Source organism: Pithys albifrons, chromosome 3 (genome assembly GCF_047495875.1).
Source record: "Pithys albifrons albifrons isolate INPA30051 chromosome 3, PitAlb_v1, whole genome shotgun sequence".
Taxonomy (NCBI): Eukaryota; Metazoa; Chordata; class Aves; order Passeriformes; family Thamnophilidae; genus Pithys; species Pithys albifrons.
The window spans coordinates 37,539,386-37,557,890 of record NC_092460.1 but is presented as its reverse complement, the minus strand read 5'-3'; the positions used below and the strand labels follow the sequence as shown (position 1 = coordinate 37,557,890).

At 40.3% G+C, this 18,505-nt stretch overlaps 1 protein-coding gene across 10 annotated transcripts in view; it reads left to right on the top strand.

Annotated features, from left to right (window-relative positions):
* The window catches only part of CALD1 (caldesmon 1), a 211,703-nt gene that overhangs the window by 110,076 nt on the left and 83,122 nt on the right, over nucleotides 1-18,505 (top strand). For 4 of the 10 annotated variants that reach the window (XM_071551403.1, XM_071551401.1, XM_071551404.1 and 1 more), the window contains one exon: nucleotides 5,634-5,745. In XM_071551403.1, coding sequence (XP_071407504.1) covers nucleotides 5,675-5,745 — 71 coding nt within the window. In that variant the 5' untranslated portion in view covers nucleotides 5,634-5,674. Of the gene's footprint in view, nucleotides 1-4,726; nucleotides 4,932-5,633; nucleotides 5,746-18,505 lie in introns of those variants that run through there. The other 6 variants (XM_071551408.1, XM_071551405.1, XM_071551400.1 and 3 more) reach the window with 3 other exon arrangements.

Here is an 18,505-nt window from a genome sequence, read left to right as displayed (position 1 = left end):
ATGTCCTCACAATACCATAGATGTCATGGCTTGTAGCGAGCTGAAATAAAATTTCTTCATGCTTCTCACTGACCAGTCCTTTACTGACATTTCAAAAGTCCACATTTCCATACCAGGGCTTTGGGACAACTGAAGTGAAGGCAAATGAGAAAATGTGACATGTGGGTTAATGGAGTACAACTCATGAAGCTGCTTGCTTTGAGACATTTGATACTTTTGGTGATAGTATTTAGAAAAAAAAAAGGAGGGCAATGACAGGGCAATAACTTAGGCCTTGTGTTACCACCTGATCCTGCAGTGAGGGCAGGTCAGAGGACAATCAAATGTCCACTTTCAAGCATGTAGAAAACCTTTGTGTAGCTGGAGCTGGAAGGGTCCTAAAATTTCTATCAGCTCCCACAAAACTGAGATTCTGTGTTAGTGCAGGATGAGTCGGTACTGGTGCCCTACTTCATTTACCAGCATGAGAGGCTTGTTGGGCTAAGGCATGAAGAGAACATACCTGGTACATAGTGCATGCATATGCCTTTAGATAAGCTAGGAAATTTAGCAGCAGATTACTCCAGTTACAAAGAAACCTAAAACCAAATTCCCTTCCTTCCTTTCAGATAAATGACGCCATGTTGTACCCTCATGCTTTAATGTAGAATGCACCAAACTACTGCCGGGGGTCTGGCAAAAGCTCTGATCCATGTCGTCTTGCATGGGCAGTCATCACAGTTTGCAGTCAGCCTAGCAATTGTTAGAGTGAGGCTCACCCTGGGCATTCACAACACTGGAGCAGCAAATGATCCCAGCGAGTGATCCCACATTAAGGAAACAGGCATGACTTACAGGCTTTTTCGGCCTGAAGGTAATAAAGAGGAAATTTGTAATTTTTTCATTGTAGTGTGAGGGAAGCAAGATGACATGTGCTTGTACAGTGCTGTCACCAGACGTGACTGGTGTAGAGCCATGTACACCACGCAGCTGTGCTATATTAGGGCACATGCTTTGACTTGAAATATTTTGGCTGGACTAGGTTGAAGCGGGTGCAGAGGTTCTGTGTAAACACTGCAGTCTGGGGGTGTAATAGGAAGGTGACTGGTAGGACTTGAAAGGAAGGCATTTCTGTTTGTCAAAGACCTGAGTAGCAGATTGCATTTTTGCTTTTTACCAGTATAGCTCATCTGTTTTTTTAAGTTCCCCTGGATGCTGTGTTGTCTCTGAAACCAGTGCTGGGACTAAGGTGAGGACAGTAGTAAATGTGAGCCAGAGCAGTAGGTTATTTTACTCTCTACATTGGAATTACACAGTTATGATGTTTGTATGTGTTTCTACTTGGCCAATTTATTGTTCATATTCCCATAAATGGCTATTAAAATATTTATTTGCATATTTACAATTGTATATTACTGTGCCTCTGATTTTATACCCTGATGAAAGCTTGAAGAAAGAAGATTCAAAAAATTCTGAACTCTCCTATGGGATAAAAGATAAAAAGAGGGTGTGGGATTTGCATGTGTGTGCTTTTTTCTAGGAGGGATTAAATGTCCTTTCTTGAAGGAAGACTTTTTAGCAAAACAATGAAGAGCAACAAATTTTAGCAACAAACCACAGTCAACTGAAGATCAAAGGTGTTATGCAAATTGCAAAGAGGGAGGGATAGATTGGTATAACTTTCGAAATGAAGAGTGTTTTTTGCAGAGATATGGTATTTGCAGGGCACAAACTTTGTTGTGATCTTGATTCAAGTAACATGGCAACGTGGGTAAATGTTGTAGATAAGTTACTTTGCTTATTTGTCATCTCTTTGTCTTAGTGTATCTTCAGAAAGACCACAGAGTTCATCAAGCATCCCATGATCTGAAGGTTCAGTCTCAGAATCAAAAGACACAGAGACTCCGAGAAGACCTTCATATATGAGGCTGTGTAAAACCTGAGGTCCTGAGAAAGAATTAGCTTCAGTATATTCTGGGAGTGGGGATTTTTTGTTTGTTTTGGTTATTAGTCATTTTTTTGTTTGGTTGATTGTGTGCTTTTAAAGGCAGGGTCAAAGATTTCAAAATACTTCTGCAGATCCCTTTTCTGAGTCTGGTGGTGGAAAACTCTCAAACGTCCACTTCAGATTCTTTCAGTATTATTTCAGTGGTGTAAAGATTGAAAATATGCCAGAGTCTGGTTTTGAGGTAGAAGCAACAAACTGATAAATTTTGTCATCCACCTTTTCACAGTGTAAGAGTAGCCCATATTCCAGTGATTTGCATGAATGTGTGGATGTCAGGGGAATAGCACTGGTCAAATAGTTTTAGACATCTACATCTATTTGCTAAATACCTATATCTATATATGGGTGTGTGTGTTTCTGCTTCTTTCAATTTATTGATGACTTCTGCTTGAATTAGGTGAAAAACATATCTGGAAATAAATTGGAGAAAAAATGGAGACATCAAAATATTTTTCATCATACTTTTAAAATCAAAATTTTTACATTTAAAATAAAGCTAAAGAGCTTCTGGGGGTTTGGAGTCTGAATTGCTTTTGACTTGAAATGGGTTTTTGAGGGACAGTTTTTTTCTTTTCAGAAAAATTAAATGTTTTTGGTCTGACAGCAAGTTATTATACCGTGTAACAGAAAAAAAAACACAATCAAAGAATAATTAAAAAAAAGTTTCCTTGCACACATGAGAAGGTCACAGAGAGAGATATTTTCACATGTGGTTCTGAAGGCAGGCTCTGGAGTAGAGCTGGGTGGAGTTTTACATTTTGTCCCAGGATGTTTTCACTCATGAACAATTTTCATTTTTAAAAAAGGAGTATTAAAATGGGCATGCTCCCAAAAATAGTTGATAGAAAATGCTACAAATAATTGGGACCTTCATGTATAATTTTTGAGTCTTCTGAGAGGTAAGAACTGTCTGAGAATCTTAAATTTTATACACTATATATAAAATATGTATTGTATCTCATATATTTTTGTGGACACAGGAAACATTTGAGAAAAACTGATGTTAGTGTCCAGTGGTTCTCAGAGGCTGAATGACGATTTATCATTTTGGGGAAGACAATGAATAGCTCACTTCTTCAAGTGAACCTCCTGGCTGATGACTCCTTTTCTTGCACTGATATAGCTTTCCTAAGTTAAGGTTGTACTGTTGACTTGATATCTATTTCCCAAGTGACTTCCTAATTTTTGAAAAAGGAGATTTGGATTGCAAGTCTTCTGAATATCATGCAGTGGCGGGACCTCAGTCCTTTGGGAGAGGCACTATAATAAACTCCCAGGACAGCTATCCGTCTGATGTCCACTGCACAACAGAAAAACACTCTGAGGATGGAGAAAAATTGCTGCATCAGGGAACTTCTTATCACTGCTGTGCAATCTCCCCAATGCTACTTGAAAGAAAGAGTGGAGAATGAAGAGAAATAATTCTGGGTTATTGTTATCATCCTCCTCAGACTTCCTCAGGAGGAAGAAACTGTGAGCTTTTGGAGATGAGAGATAGTGCTGAGGACCATGTAGAAAGGTAAGGGGTGGATGAGGGAAAGGTGGGTGCACAGAACCTGGAGCTGTGCAGAAGGAAAGTGAAGGTGCAAATAAATCAGATGTCAAAGTGTGTCTCCTCTGGGGAGGTAGAGCAGGAAAAAACTTGGGGATTTTCACTTCTAACACATGAGTTGTCATCCTAACAGTCAAACAGTTAAATCCCTGATGGTGACTGTACTCCACAGACTAAATGCTGCTGTCTAGTACAGTCTCAATTTCTGTGGACACTGTCTGCCCTATGTGTAGAGAAACACAGCATGAACTTGCTTTGTAGTGTACCATTCCTCCTTTGCTTCTCATCTCTCAGCCAGGGGGAACCACATGAGTCCTGAACTCACAGGCTCTCTAGCAAAGGAACTGAGTCTGGATTTAGTGGCACATGTAGGCAGGGGTGGAAACATTTCTTGAGAGAAAACAGCATATGTGCTGTTCTGTGTTCTTCAAGGGGTATAAGTAAGCAAACACAAGACTGAAAAAAAATCTTGTCACAACGTGCTTTTTAGATATATGGTCTGTGAGTTTAAAAAAAAAACAAAACCAGCAAGCAGCAGCAATTGTAGTGTCTCTATGAGATTTGCAAAATTAACATTCCCTTTGAACCTCCACGAAAGAACTCCAGCCAGACAAATGCAAGGAAAACCACATCAACAACAACAGAATTTAAAATCCCTCAATCCAGGAACAAATCCAAAACAAAACCACCCTTAGAAAAACTAAACTAGTAAGATAACCTTCACAAAACCCCTGCCCTCAGCAGTGTTTTAGTCCAAAAAGGGGGGGGTAAAAAAACCCCATGAGTTCCCTTAAGTCATGCAAGACTTTGCTAGTGCCACTGATTTTATGTGGAGACCACTTGGATTCTGCACTGGCGGGCAGAAATATAAAGCTGCTAGACAGATCCACATCTGCAAACAGAGTGCTTCAAATAACTTACAAATGCACCCTGGCTTTGTTTCCCTTAAACTGCAAGCATCTCATAAGCCACTTTTGAAAAGTTTTAGTCTGCATCTGCACAGTGGCTTTCTCTGCAGCATAAATGGACCAACGGGCTGGGAAATGTGGTTTTGGGGAGGACTGTGGGGGGTGGAAATCCTTAGAGTGCAGCACAGAGTTTAGGATTGCAGAGGAAGCTGAGGCCTCCAGCCCTGCACAGGAAGCAATCTTAGAGCAGGCCTTAAATGCCAGATTCCAGGCAGAGTTTAACTAACCACTGACAGCTCTGTAAACAAAGCAGGGACAAAAAGAGAGCAGCTTTCCCTTTTCTGGTAGTCATTTTTGGTTTGGGGGCTGCAGGGAAATTTTGTAATACTCGGCTTGATGGGATATAAACCAAGGCTGGAAAGGCTTTGCACATGAAGAACTGGAAAGGGGAAAATACTTCATGGACTAAATCTTAAAGAAGAAGGTAGGGCATGGGGAGAACGCATGGATTAAACTACAAAAAAAAATTGCCAGCTTTTGTTCTTTGAGCAGGATTTATACATAGTTTGGCTTCTCTTGGACGGTATTTAAAAGTGGTGGCTTTTTTTTCTTCTTCTTCTGTTTTTTTTTAATTACCTCCCCACCCCACCCTTTTCTCTTTTCCTTTCTTTCCTCTTTTTTTTCCCTAATTTTCTCCTCTTTCCACTTTCTTTTCTTTTCTTTTTTTTTTTTTGAAGGGGCAGTGGGAACAGACAGACAAGGACTAACTTTTGCAAAACTTTTATTTGTGCAACTAAGGAAAGTAAGAACTCTCTTGTGCAGTGTTTTTACTGCTTCCTGTGAAAATTTGGAAGCTTAAAATCCTGCTGAATTGTTGCTTTTGTTTGTGGAAAAGAGCTGGGATGTTACACATAGCTAGTCTCCGGCCAGCATATGTGTACAGTCCTTACTTAAAGCAGGTTGACTGCTTTTTAACTAGGAAAATAAATGCAGGCACAGGCTATGTTTATCCTACAAGCTATTTTGTTTATCTTGTTTATCTCAACAATGCTGAGGAAGTTAAATTTTTTGATGGAAAAACAAAATAGTTACAGCAAAGTTAAGACAGTAAAACAAAACTAAATGGACTCAATTAAATGCATCCAGTGTGTTTTCTCTCTCATCTAAGTGACCGCCTCCCTTTTAGATTTGGATCTTTCCAGAGCTTGGAACACTTAAACGCCCACCATGGATGACTTTGAACGCCGCAGAGAACTCAGGAGGCAAAAGCGTGAGGAAATGCGCCTTGAAGCAGAGAGGTGAGGTGCTACATATGGAAAATGCTGCTGGCGAGTTGGGTTGCCTTTGATTAGCAGTGGCTTTGAGAATTACTGTCTCAAATTCCAAAGTATGCTATAGCTAACCAAAGAGTCCTTGTGCTAACAATACGTGCCATAAAATAGCTTTAGTTAATATTGTGGGAGAGATGAGGGGTGTCTATGTCTAGTGTTTAATTCTCTTAGGCTGTTGTAAGCGTCCTGGCTTCCAGTTATTTTGTTATATAGATAATGTAAACAGCAATGGTGGAATATGGGTGTGTGAAATCATTGATAGGAAAGCTCATGCCCGATGCTATGTGAGTGCTGTGCAGAAGGGATTGTGTTTTTCAGATATTTATATATGTCTGGTGATATGTATATTAGAGATAAAGTTATAAGATATAATTGAAAGCTGAAGTACATTTGGTATGTGCAGTATTGCATACCTGTGAATTGTCTGCCATTACTGTGAATTGGTGTTGTATTTGTACTGCCTGTCACTTTTTATTATTTATAGTCATTTTATGTGGGCATTATCAAGGGCAGCATTTGCTACCAGTTATTATAGATTTACTGTGGTAACAATGAGAGTAGAAATTGATGTGGGTATGATGATGTCAATTTATGAAAGAAACACCATGAAAATACTGGGAATGACATTTCATTACCTAACCCATTTTACACTTGTGTAGTTCTCTTTGCTTTAGTGGAGTTTCCCATGATTTGCACTGGTGTAAGCAGGGAGAAGGTCAGGCTCCATTTATTTTTGTAATGTCTTCAGTGATATAAAGATTTTATTTAGGTTATTAACACTACAATGATTTAAAGAAACAAAAGCTAGGTTTAAGCATATTTTGTTTCCAGTTTTGTGTTTAATTCTGAAGATAGACTTCATTTTCATTTCTATCCTTTCCCATGATCTGACAAAACCCTAGTATTTTGGATTCTGAATGCTATAGAAAGAAAAAAATCAGTGCAGTTTTAAATGGAAGCCAGCAGAATGCAGTATATTTTGTATGCCTGCTTTTAGCTTTTTAATAAGGTCCTGCTACATCAGCAACTGCCTGATGGAAAATTGATGATACTTGGGAGGCAGGGGGGAACCCAGGCAGACAAGATGCAATAGCTACCGTTCTTCAAGAAGGAAGTGTTGCCACAAAAAACTGTGTATGTGAGCTCTTGTCAAGCTATATGCTGAACTCATGATCTCTGGAAAGCAGCAGCATTGCTGACAGATAAATAAACTGATGTGAAGTGTAGTGGCCAAAGAGAAATCAGGCAGCAGCCTCCCTTTGAACAACACAGCTAGTGCCATGCCCAAGAGGCAGCAGAGCAAATGTGCCATGCACTAAGCTGCCTTCTTGTCCCAGAAAATTCCCCCTGGACCTAGGGCTGTATGTGTGTGCTGGGCAGCATGGGAGGGACTGCAGAGCACACACTAGTGTATAGTATAGCACATGGTGTTTATATACTTCTAGTGCACTTCTGCTTTAAAAAAAATTGTTTAAGGAAAGGCTCAAACCATAAGGGTTTTTCTGTGAATAGAGGGGCCCTGGGTGGACTTGGAAGGATGCTGGAGGTAGTTTGGAGAGTGTTTTCTACAGACAGTGTTACTTTGAAAACCTCCAAGCTCTTATGTGAATGTGCAGAGGCTGTCGGGTGGCCTGGGCATCAGCCATGTCTGGTTTGTGGAGGTAGCAGGGAATTGGGTGTAAGGAGTTCTGCCTTTGCCACTATTGAAGCTTAAATCCAGGGCTTCGGGTATATGTCCCTGCCCTTGCTTTTGGGAAGTATTTCAGCCGTGTCTCAGTGGCTTTGTTGCAATTTACTGTGGTGGTAGCCTTCATAGAGGAGGGGAGCTGGGTGGCAGCCCAGCCAGAGGAGAAGGGCTTGGGCCTGTGTCCCTATTTTCTCCCAGATTGCTGCAGATGTGCTCCATGGCCTTTCCCACACATCTGAAGCCTTTTAACAATAAATTGCTGTACTCTAAATTTTGCCATAGTCCCTTCATTGCTGCCAACTTCAAGCATTCAAGTACCATGAGTTAGACTTCTTTAAAGTCACAAGACTGCTTTAAAAATCTTCAGATCTTAAAAATAATATAGTCTGGCTTTTTTATTTTTTGTTTACCTTAACAATAATAAAGCCTTGTTCTCCAATTCGGATGTGACTTTAGGAGCAAGGACCTCCTGAAACGTGGCCCCTACAGGGGCAACATGGAGAAGGAGCTGAGCTCAGCATCTGCCCCCATTGTGTTGCACTGCCCACATCTAGTGAAAGGCAGTGGCATTGGGGCAGTTATTAACAAGTAAATATGTGATGATGGATTGGTTTTGATGAATTCAGATTTTTAGGGACTTTGAATGATCTTTACCTTTAAAAATATGACTTCAACATGTTTGTGTGCATGTCATAAGCTACAGCAGACTTCCCTCTCAACAATTCCAAGCATTTTATGAAGTGAATTGTGCAGTCCTAAGTGCACCATGGAGGCTGAAAATGCTTTGTCAGCTCTGAGCACTGACACCTGCTGCATTTCCCTGCATGCTCTATTAGTGGGCTGTAGCTTGACTATGGGGAAACTGCCACTGGCTGTAAGCATTTCCATTGCAAGATGGATAGATGGATGACTACGTAGGCTGTAACATGCTTGATAGGTCACCCAGACACTGTTTAGACTTCTTGGAGTAGAACAGTAAACCCAGAAATGCAAGCAGCCATATCAAACAGTATTTGTAACAAAGCCAGTTGCAGTGACGCATTTTGCCATTTCGTGGGATGAAAGTACATGGAATGCATGTCTTTCTAGCCTGATGCCTGTGCCCAGGAAAGACTGAGGGGTGAAAATGTGTTGTAGCAGCATCGACTCAGGCACCCCATGCCCCAGAGGAAGTGACTTGGTGTTACTGTGCCTTCTCCAGACGTCAGAAATGATGTGAGGACTGGTCAGGGTAAATGTGCATTCAGATTCCCAAGTGTCTGTGATGCTGGAGCCACCGATGTCCACCTATTTAAGTCTAATCCTTGGAGAAGCTTATTGTAAGTTCAGTCCTGGAGGTCTGGTGTTAGGCTTTGTGTTTTGGTTTTTTTTTCATTAGAAATCAGTTGGAAATGATGCTTTGTTGTGCTGTGTAGCCCTGGCATTGTGGGTTCATATGCTTAGGAAGGGAAGCCTGAGAAGAGGCCAGTTCTGTCTTTTGAAGATCAACACTGCATTTCACCCTCGGTATGTGCCGAGGTTAGTAGTTCATTCTGTGGCAACTCAGATACAAATTGACACTAACTCAGAAAGTAAGTTACGTTTTTTAGGTATCCCACATGTTCTGGATTCCACACATAGGCTCACTGCAACCACCCAGAAATTTTGTCCAGCCAGACTGGACAAATACTATTTGTATTTGTCTGAATCTCTGGAGGCCTATCAACATGTTTGGAGCAGCACTGCAGACCTGTCTAGGGGGCATGTGTCCAACCAGAGACATATGGGACTTTGTCCAGTTTCCCCCTAGGCTTTCAGATTTATTGCACATAGTGAGATTGGCAGGGACCCAGCAGCTTTTACCTCATGGGAAGATGAGGCTTTTCATGCATAGTCTGGGAAACCCAGGACGAAGTATGACAGTGTTAACTGTGCCAGTCTGCTGGTATTTTGCATCTGGTTTGTATTGATCAAGTGTGAGGTCAGCAGAAAAAGGACCCTACGAGCTATTGGGTGATGGCATGTGCTACGTCTTTAACTGCTCCATGGCAAATCCAAGTCTTTGCCCTGCTTCCCGGAGGCAAAGGGAGTCATGTGTCTGGGATGACAGTTATATAAAGCTCCAAGGTACCAGTTCAGAGCTGGCTGAGATCAGTATGAGGCTTTCCACCAACTTCAGTGGGCTTTGGATTAAGCCCTGCCTGAGTTATTTCAGCCAGATGATTTATGAGGCAATCTCAGTGGCAGCCTTGAAGGAGATGGATGAATGCTTTGTCTTCCCAGACACAAGATCCATATAGTTTTGGAGTGTCAGGGTTGTCACAGAAATGGGTTGCACTTAAGTGACAGGAAAAATCCTGTATGTAATTGAAGCACAAAGGATTGACTTTCAACAAGGGAAAAGCAAATACCACCTGTTGCAGTAAAGGATGTTCTCTTGAACAAAACTGTTGGGTTTTGTCATTTTGATGATGTAACTGACACAGGAAAAATTTAGCTTGGAGCTGGTTAGAGTGTGTGTGTGTCTGGAGCAGTGATGCTTTCTAAGTATCTTGCTGATGCACTTTGATCTACCACAGCTGCGTGCAGCTGCAGTGAAAACTTGAGGTGAAATACTTCTTGAAGTGACAATAGACCTATTTCCTTGATCTCATCATAACTGAGGGAAAAAACTTTGGCCTTTTCAACTTGCTAAAGTATAGTTCTCAGCTCAATCTCTTTACCACTACAGCCTCAATTTTACAACTGCCTGACTTGCCATTGTACCAGCAATGTATTTTCACCTCTCCTTGGTGTTGGTTTTTTTTTTTATTTTTTTGGGGGGTTTTTTGTTTTGTTAGGGTTTTTTGGGTTGTTTTTGTTTTAATTATACTAGGAAGCTGATCCAATTTGCTTCATTGCCATGGCATCATGACTGAAGACTTCAGGAAGGTCTTAGAGTCATTGTCAGACTGGTCTCCATTTAGCTGAGGCTTAACTTTCAATCTGAACCACAGCTTTGCCCTGTGTAATGTTCTTCCCTAAAAGGCTGCAGATCATTTCACAGGGAAGGAGAGGTGTAGGTCATTCTGTTGCAAAAATAGGGCAAAGAGAAGTAGCTATGTAGCATCAAATCACAAGTCACTGAAAAGACTCACTAAAACCATCCTGTAGAATGTCCTGATGGGGGCCAGAGTTGTCCTGAGTAAGGGGCTCATCTTTTTGCAAACCAATTAGATATTACTAAATATACCCTAAAAAGGGTATGTTTGTAGGATATACAGAAAAACACTGCCATTAAAGCTGTATGGTTCCTGATAGCATTAATTATTAAAGGCAGTAGTTAAAAACATTCAGTGTTCAGAGACTATGCTTCAGTTCAGGCTTTTGTACAGGCAAAGAAGAATGCGATCTTAATACAAGTTTTCAACAAGTTCATGTTTAAATATATGTTTAGTACATGGCTGTGTGTGTGTACCATGTCATTTCCCAATGCTCATGTTTTATTTTAGAACTATATTTCCCCAAAAGTTCAGTCTCTCTCCTCTTGAGGGCTGTGTCCTTTTCTATGCCGAGTCTCTTGCTGCTAGAACAGAAATTATCTCTCCACAAATTTCATATATCCTGAAGTTGCAAATACTTTGAGGGTTGCTGTTTGTCTTTCCATAAAATACTTATCTTCTGGTAGAGCTGAGACATGACATCTTCTGCCCAGGAGTTAAATATTAAGACAATGAATAAATAGGATTAGAAATGTGTGAGAGTTGAGAACAAATTGAAGCACAGTGCTCCAGCTGTTAACCTGTCTCCACAGCTGCCTTGAATTCCAGAACTGACAGGACATACTTGGATTGTTTAGGTGGGTTTGGCCTTTCACATTGCATTGCTGTTGTGCAGTTCTTGGAGCTCATTCTTAACCCAGACAGAAAAGCATGACCCAGTGGCTCATTAAAGCATGCTCTACTGCAATTCACTCTCAATTGAGAGCGGATACTACACAAGTCTTTGCTATTGTAGCTTTTCAAATGCCCTGGAGGAAATAACTAAACATATGCAAAGCTCAGTAGAATTTACTGCTTAATTTTACAGGTATTGTGTATTTTTTCAGGTTATATTTTCTTTAACATAGTTATGAAGAAATGTTTTATAAAAGCAGCTTAGCTCTTCCAAATAAGGCATACAGAATATGAATTTTACTGAACTAAACCCACTGCAATTCCTAAGCAGAGAACACAATCAGGTCCTTAGTATTTCATATAATAATTCATACATATGTCAAGATCATCCTGTAATCTGAGTACTACATCTACTATACCAGCCAAGCTTGTAGGAGGACAGCCCAGATCTGGCACCCAGACAGCTAGAAAAATGCTCCATCTTTAATCCCATTCAGCAGAGTGGTACGTCAGCTTTGGAAACACCAAGGAATTCTGGTAATTCTTGGGTGAAAAGAGAAAGCCAACCCTATAACCAGGTAACCTACATGGAAGTCCACCCTTTGTTTCCTACTGTATTTTTATTAGCTTTAACTGAAGTCCTTCATAAATTGGATATTATTTAAATGCCTAATAAAAACGAGCATGGAGACATGATGCTCGTTATTGACAATTTTAGCATGACTATTTAAAACAGCACCATGTGAGGAGTAATACAACATGCTATTTTATCATGATTTTCAGAATTAGTTAGACCTAAACATAGGCATTGCACTAAGAAAATCATGAGGCTGAGGGAATGTAGCTGACACAGTACAAATAAGTGTCAGTGGCTTTCCTGCCATGTTTATGTTGAAAAATAACATCTCTTTAGCGTGTTATATGCAAATTGGCAGTATACTGTCTAGTAAGCTAGAGCAGCCTGAAACTCTCTTGCAGCACTGTGCATCTGTCATTGCACTTCAAATAGTGTGAATCGTATCTCTCACATGAATTTGCTCATACAAAAGACTTCAGATACTTGAAAATGCAAAAAAGCTGCCTTAACTGAACATTGGCCTAAGGTTGTGAAGGTAGATAGCCTTCAAACTTCCTGTATAAGCCACAGTGGAGCAGTGTGATGTCTGTGATTGTAGCTATGTATGCCCCTTGGAGGCAGACACGGCACCTCAGATTCCCCAGCAGCATTTTCTGTTCCCTGGCAAGGAGTATATCAGCCCTTCATGTAGGTTACTTTCAGTTAACTCTGTATAGCAGAGACCAAAGACACTGTTCTAAACTGGCCCAGAATAAAAGAGGTTGAGTTCTTAGTCCCTGATCTACTTTTGTCAAAGTTTTTCTTAGACAGGGCAATCCTCCATCTTCATTGATCTGGACAGCCAGCATCAGTTGTCAGTAAAACCTCCCTAAACTATTTCTAAGTCTTATTAGACACCTAATCCAGTTTCTTTTCATAAACAAACCTGGTTGATCTGTATTTCTCCCTAGACAGTAAGTATATAATTGAGCTCCAAGCTGCTTAGTCATTTCCCACATGCCTGATATCCAGCTAGCACAAGAGGCAGGGTTAATTTAATTTATTGTACAAAGCATTCTCAGGCCATAGGATTGTGTCTGCTGCATCACACAAATCCCTATGCTTACAAATGAGTTTACTGAAAATTCTACATAAGCCCTTCCTTTGATTAATAGTGATGCTTTGCAATGAATTTAGTTAAAAGAAAGCAAAATGAATACTGTGATGGTTGAATACCTCTGCCTTAAAAAATTTTTAAAAATAGTTTTGAGACAAGTACATTTGATATACTTATCTGTAATAATATATTCTGTAGGCTGCATATGCGTGTTGCAAGTGGCTGATGACATATATCCTGATTGTTCAGCCTCCCTACTGAGATAGGCCATACAGGATCTTGATGCTTTTTTGGGCACAAAGCCATCAAGGGCTGATCAGGCATCTGGTTACTCTCACAGCCCCTGCCATGCAGGTTGACTGCTAGTCCAGCCCTCCTTGCTGTTGCCTAAGAGGAACGGTGGGAGCAAAGTGATCAGGGCTGCCCCGCACTGCCCTCTTGCCACAGCACCCACACCCTGGCTCCAGAGACTGACCAGTTGTTATGAGTAGAGTATTTTGGTATGGACTTGGGCTGGTGGTCCTGAGCCCAGCGAGCTGCTCTGCACATATGGTGACACAACATTGTGTCTGAGGGAGTTACTGAGATAAGAGCTGCTCTGAAGAAGAACGCTGTTGGTGTTTAATTTGCTCTTTTGCTCTGAACAGAAAATAGTAACTAGAAACAGCATCTAAACCCACAAATTTCCACATGGATATGATCTCTTAGTTGTTGCCTTCTTCTTAGTGAGCAATAACATTGTTGAACTTGTTGCTTTATTGTGTAACTATTCTTCAGGGCATTCTGGACTCAGAGTGGTAGAAGCTATTTGGCATGATAGAGACTTGCAGTCATTGCCCAGCTGTAAGACTCTCTAAGGAGTGATATGAAAATAAATTAGTCAGTGTGTTCCTAGGAACATCTGCTTCTCAGTGTGAGCTTGCATTTTATTAATGTCTTTATGATCTTATATCTGAAATTAAACCAGATAATCAGAAGATTAGATTTCCCTTTAAAAAGCCTTGGCCAATTGGTTTGCAGGGATAATAGATTAAATGAAATCAAACACTAACAAGTTTTACACATGAATAAGCATAGTATGTAAACTCTATCAAATTGCTGACAGCCTGGGCAAAGTCATTTTTCCACACCTCAGTTGAAAGAACTGTAGTGGAAAAATGAGATTTGCAAATGAAACTCCAAACTGATTTCAACTCGCAGAAGCATCTCATTTGGTTGATTAGCTTTTGCATTTTGGGCTTTGTGCCTTTAAACAAGTTTTTAATTACTGAATATAATGGTTTATCAGGAGCTTTATTTCTCTCACCATAACCTACTTATTAGCTCATACTAAAAAAGGAAAATCCCTCTTGCCAGCAGGTTGTCCTTATGTGATCAAGATCTTTCATAGAATCAAGTTTTCAGGTTACTGTAGTTCTTGGGCAAATTAATGCATCAGCACACAGCTCAAGAAATATTCCTGGCCAGAAATAAGGTCAGTGCGTAACTACTCCTTAGAAAAGGAGTCTAATGACAGCAGAGACCCTGGGAACGCTGGCCTGCAGCCTACCCAGAAGGTCAGGTTAACAGAACTGATACAGGTTCAGATTAGAAGGAGCAGTAGTTGTGTCAGTGTTGCAGCTGAACCCTTCTCTTCCTGAGGAGCAGTAGCAAGGGTGATGGGAAGTAGTAAAGTAAGCAGAATGCTTTTCTTTTTGCTTATTGGAAAGTATAAACCAGTGGGTAGTGTATGTGACAGTTAAAGGCTAGCTTCATCTTGGTTGACAATAAAGAAATATAAAAACACGGGTTTTTCTCCTCTTTATGTGAACCCTGTTGATTGGTCTAAATAAACTTGCTTATTAATAGTCTTTACTGGATAGTCTGTTGAGTAAAAGGCCAGCAACTTTGTCATGCTGACACAGAAAATCAAGGGAACGCTGCAACTCAACAGCAAGTTATGACTGTCTTTTGAGTTGGGCTGTTTTTTCTCTGTCATTTGCTGAAAACATGCCTCAGTTTCCTTTAAGGTAGCTCATGACCCATTTTCAATGCAGACATTATTTAAGTCAACAACAAGGACTGCTCTAGTAAGGGTTATCCTCTAGATGGACTCTTCCCTTATGCTGAGACCATAAGGAAGATGCTGAAAATTAGTACTCAAAAGAAGGACTTCTTCAAAGGTTTGGATAAATTACTTCTCCATGCTGCTACTTTGCTTTTTTGCCAGCTTGAGATAACATTTTGGTGTATAAACTGATTCAGTTGAGCAAGTGCTCCATTCTGTGTCACCCCTTTTTGTACGATTTAAACCTGACATATATCATGGTAAATTTTTTTGTCAATTAAATACACACAGTGGAAAGTAACCAAATTACCATGACTCCATTTACTGCTTGTCAGCAGAGACTCTTGATGAAACAACATGGGAGTGTAAGCCTGTCACATTGGAAGTTGGACTAGATGATCTCCAGGGGTCTCATTCAGCCTTAACTTTTCTGTGCTTTGGACTGGGAGGTTTGCATTGATTTACTGCACTTGGTTTCAAACCAGATTTGAGGTAAACTTTTGCTACTTCTGTACAGAGACAAGGACTCGGTAACTGTGATGAGGTTCGTTGGTGATGGACTCGCTGATGAGTAATCTCTATTGATCTTCCCTTTCCACACAAATCCTGCTTCTTCCTATAGCTGCTTCTGTTTCTGCTGTTAACTTGGCTCTGTGGAGGGATGTGAGGCACAGGTGATAATAGACAGGAAAGCTTACACATTTATCTACATCCAATGTCTTAATGTTACATGTTGTATGAGGTCGGGTACAGGTCAGGGAAAGGCTGTCATTAGATAGGTGAAATCAGATGTCATGCACATCCTCCAACTGCTATTGAACACATGTCAAGAAACAGAGAGCTCAAGGATCTGCTGCAAGCCACTGCAGAGTCAGCCAATGGCCACAGCTATTCCTGTTCCTAGCAGCTGAATTCCTTGGAGTATTACATTTGAAAGGAGTATTCTGCAAAAGTGAATAGAGAGAGGCTAGAAAGAAAAATCTAAGCAACATAACTCTTAATATGAGAATAGCACTGAAGAAATGACTGAAAACATATACACTTACTTGTTCACAAGACATACAGCTTCTTACCACAAGACAGGTTCCCATGTAATACAGCTTAACTCTCAGAAATATGTTTTTTGGGGTTGGGTGAGGGGAGAATGTTCTTGTTGAGCAAAATTCCAACAAGTAGACAGTGCTAATAGGAGCAAGTTGGTTTCATACTGATAGGGAGAAAATCAGATACTCTGTGTATCAATCCTGGGAATTTCAGAAAGGCAGTACTATAACACAGTGGTGAGAAACATATAGGGCTGAAGTTGACCCCAGAGCAGAATGCTTACTTAATATAAAGAATAAAACTTCTTCCAACTGTGTCATTTGGCAGAGAAAAAAATATAGATAGTATAAATGGCTTTTAGTGAAATGGATCTTTTGGAAAGGGTAAGAAGAAAACCAGCCAACAAACTGCATAAATTTATTTTTAACCTTCTGAATTCAAAAACTTTTAATCAAAATGTAGCAATCAGATTCTCATAGAAATGATTACAGCTGAAAAGTCAGCCACCACAAAAGGCTGCCTCCACTCCTCACACTTAGTGATTATCATCTTGTAAGAGAACCAGAGCACAGTAGAGACTGGAGAAGAAAGCCCTTTTCGTGAACCATATGCAGATGATTTTTTGTCCCTGTGCACTTTCATGACATGATTATACCATTGTGTTGGTATGTCATATCATGCCATCCCTTGAGATGAAGTCCTCAATGTTCAATCTGTTTTCTCCCTTTTTCCCATGTAGAAAATGTTTATGACTGATTAGAAAGGAAAAAAAAAGTGTATTTCCAGAGGAACATCATAACTATAGTTTTTTTTTAGAATAGATTTCTTTTACTAGCCTATAATCACGAAACTAAACAGTCCTCACAGCTTTTTCAAGTTCATTTTCAGCCCATACAAAATGACAAGCTTTTTCTGGGCACTGCTGCTCGGATCATTCCCGAGATTCTTCAGCAGCTATTACTTCAGTGTCTTAATAAGGCAGCACCATAGCTGGGAAAGTCAAGAGGAGGCTTTTCTAAACACTGGCAACACATGGATTCCTTTTATGGTCCAACTTGCACAGTGGGTTATTCCTCTGAAGGTCAGCGACACGGATAACAGAGTGCTTCCCACTGCAGCTTCCTTTTGGAGTGCAGGCAGCATGTGTTTGGTGCCACAAGTTCAGGCTGCTCTGAAAAGGAGAAAGAAATAGTTGGGTAGGGAAGTATAGAAAGGGGGCAGGGGGGACAGCCAAGCCTGAAGTGCCGTGTATTCCATATTGATGCTATTGCTGTGCTCACTGGGACTGCAGGATGTATTTGTGACTATCACATAGAGAATGTGTGTGCATGTGCTGGGCTGATACTTCATAAACAAGACCCCTAAGAAATGCCTCTGCAGGGTTTCAGAGTTCAGATCATCCCATAGCAATACCATGGGCAAATTTTCATGTCATGGCTATGAATTTGGCTTTTCATTATCCCAACAAAATGGGATAGACTGCTAATGACCTTTTCAAGCCAGTAAATTAGGATAGCTGGAGGGTTTGTCTGTGCTGGAATGCCACAAGATGAATTTGTTTAAGGAAAGGATTAATTCTGCCTGCCTCTCCCTTCTCTCTTGTACAAGCTAGGGAGTCTTTTCTCTCATTAGCATGTAATCATCTTGGGCTGGAGGGTTGCATAAGTTTCTTCAGGGCTATAGTCTTGTTTCTCACCAAACTTTTTCACGGTATGGGAGAGTCATTTCAATATTCTAACAGGAAGGAATATATTGGTGATTAAATTAACATGAGAAAACCTCCTAGTACGTAATGAAAACATTGTCATGTTTTGTCAGGTCTGAATATACGTACAGGATATGCATAAATTGAATGAAGAAAATATATCTTCAAAGTAAACCAGAAATGTTTAGGCAAATTCAATGGACCCGTAATCTAGTATTTTGCTTACTGTAATCTAATTTTTCATTTTACAGTTAGGAATGACTTTTCTGTTACCAACCCATCTTCATTTACTTATTGGTTGTCCTTCCCTCAACTTGGGGTGTACCCTGTCATCAGTTTCTAAGCCAAATTCTAAATATTAATACAGTACCTATTAAACTATGAAGATAATGAAAGACTTCAACTGTGTCACCAACTCTGACATTTAGAGAAAAGTTAAGTGCTTGAAGGTGTTGTTTTGGTGACTCACATCTTAAAAGTTAACTTTATTCATCTATTTCCCTGTTGCTTTGCTGTGTCCATGCTGATTTCACCCATCATGCTCACATCATACTTACAAAGAGATCCTGATGTAGTGACTTTGATATCATTATAGATCTTGCATGCTTGTGGTTATGCTGACCCAAAGTGTCTTCTCAGCCTCTTGGCTGCATGGTTTTGCTGGATATAATATCTTGTTTTGAGAAGATAAAGGCATGAATACACAGAAGTGGAACA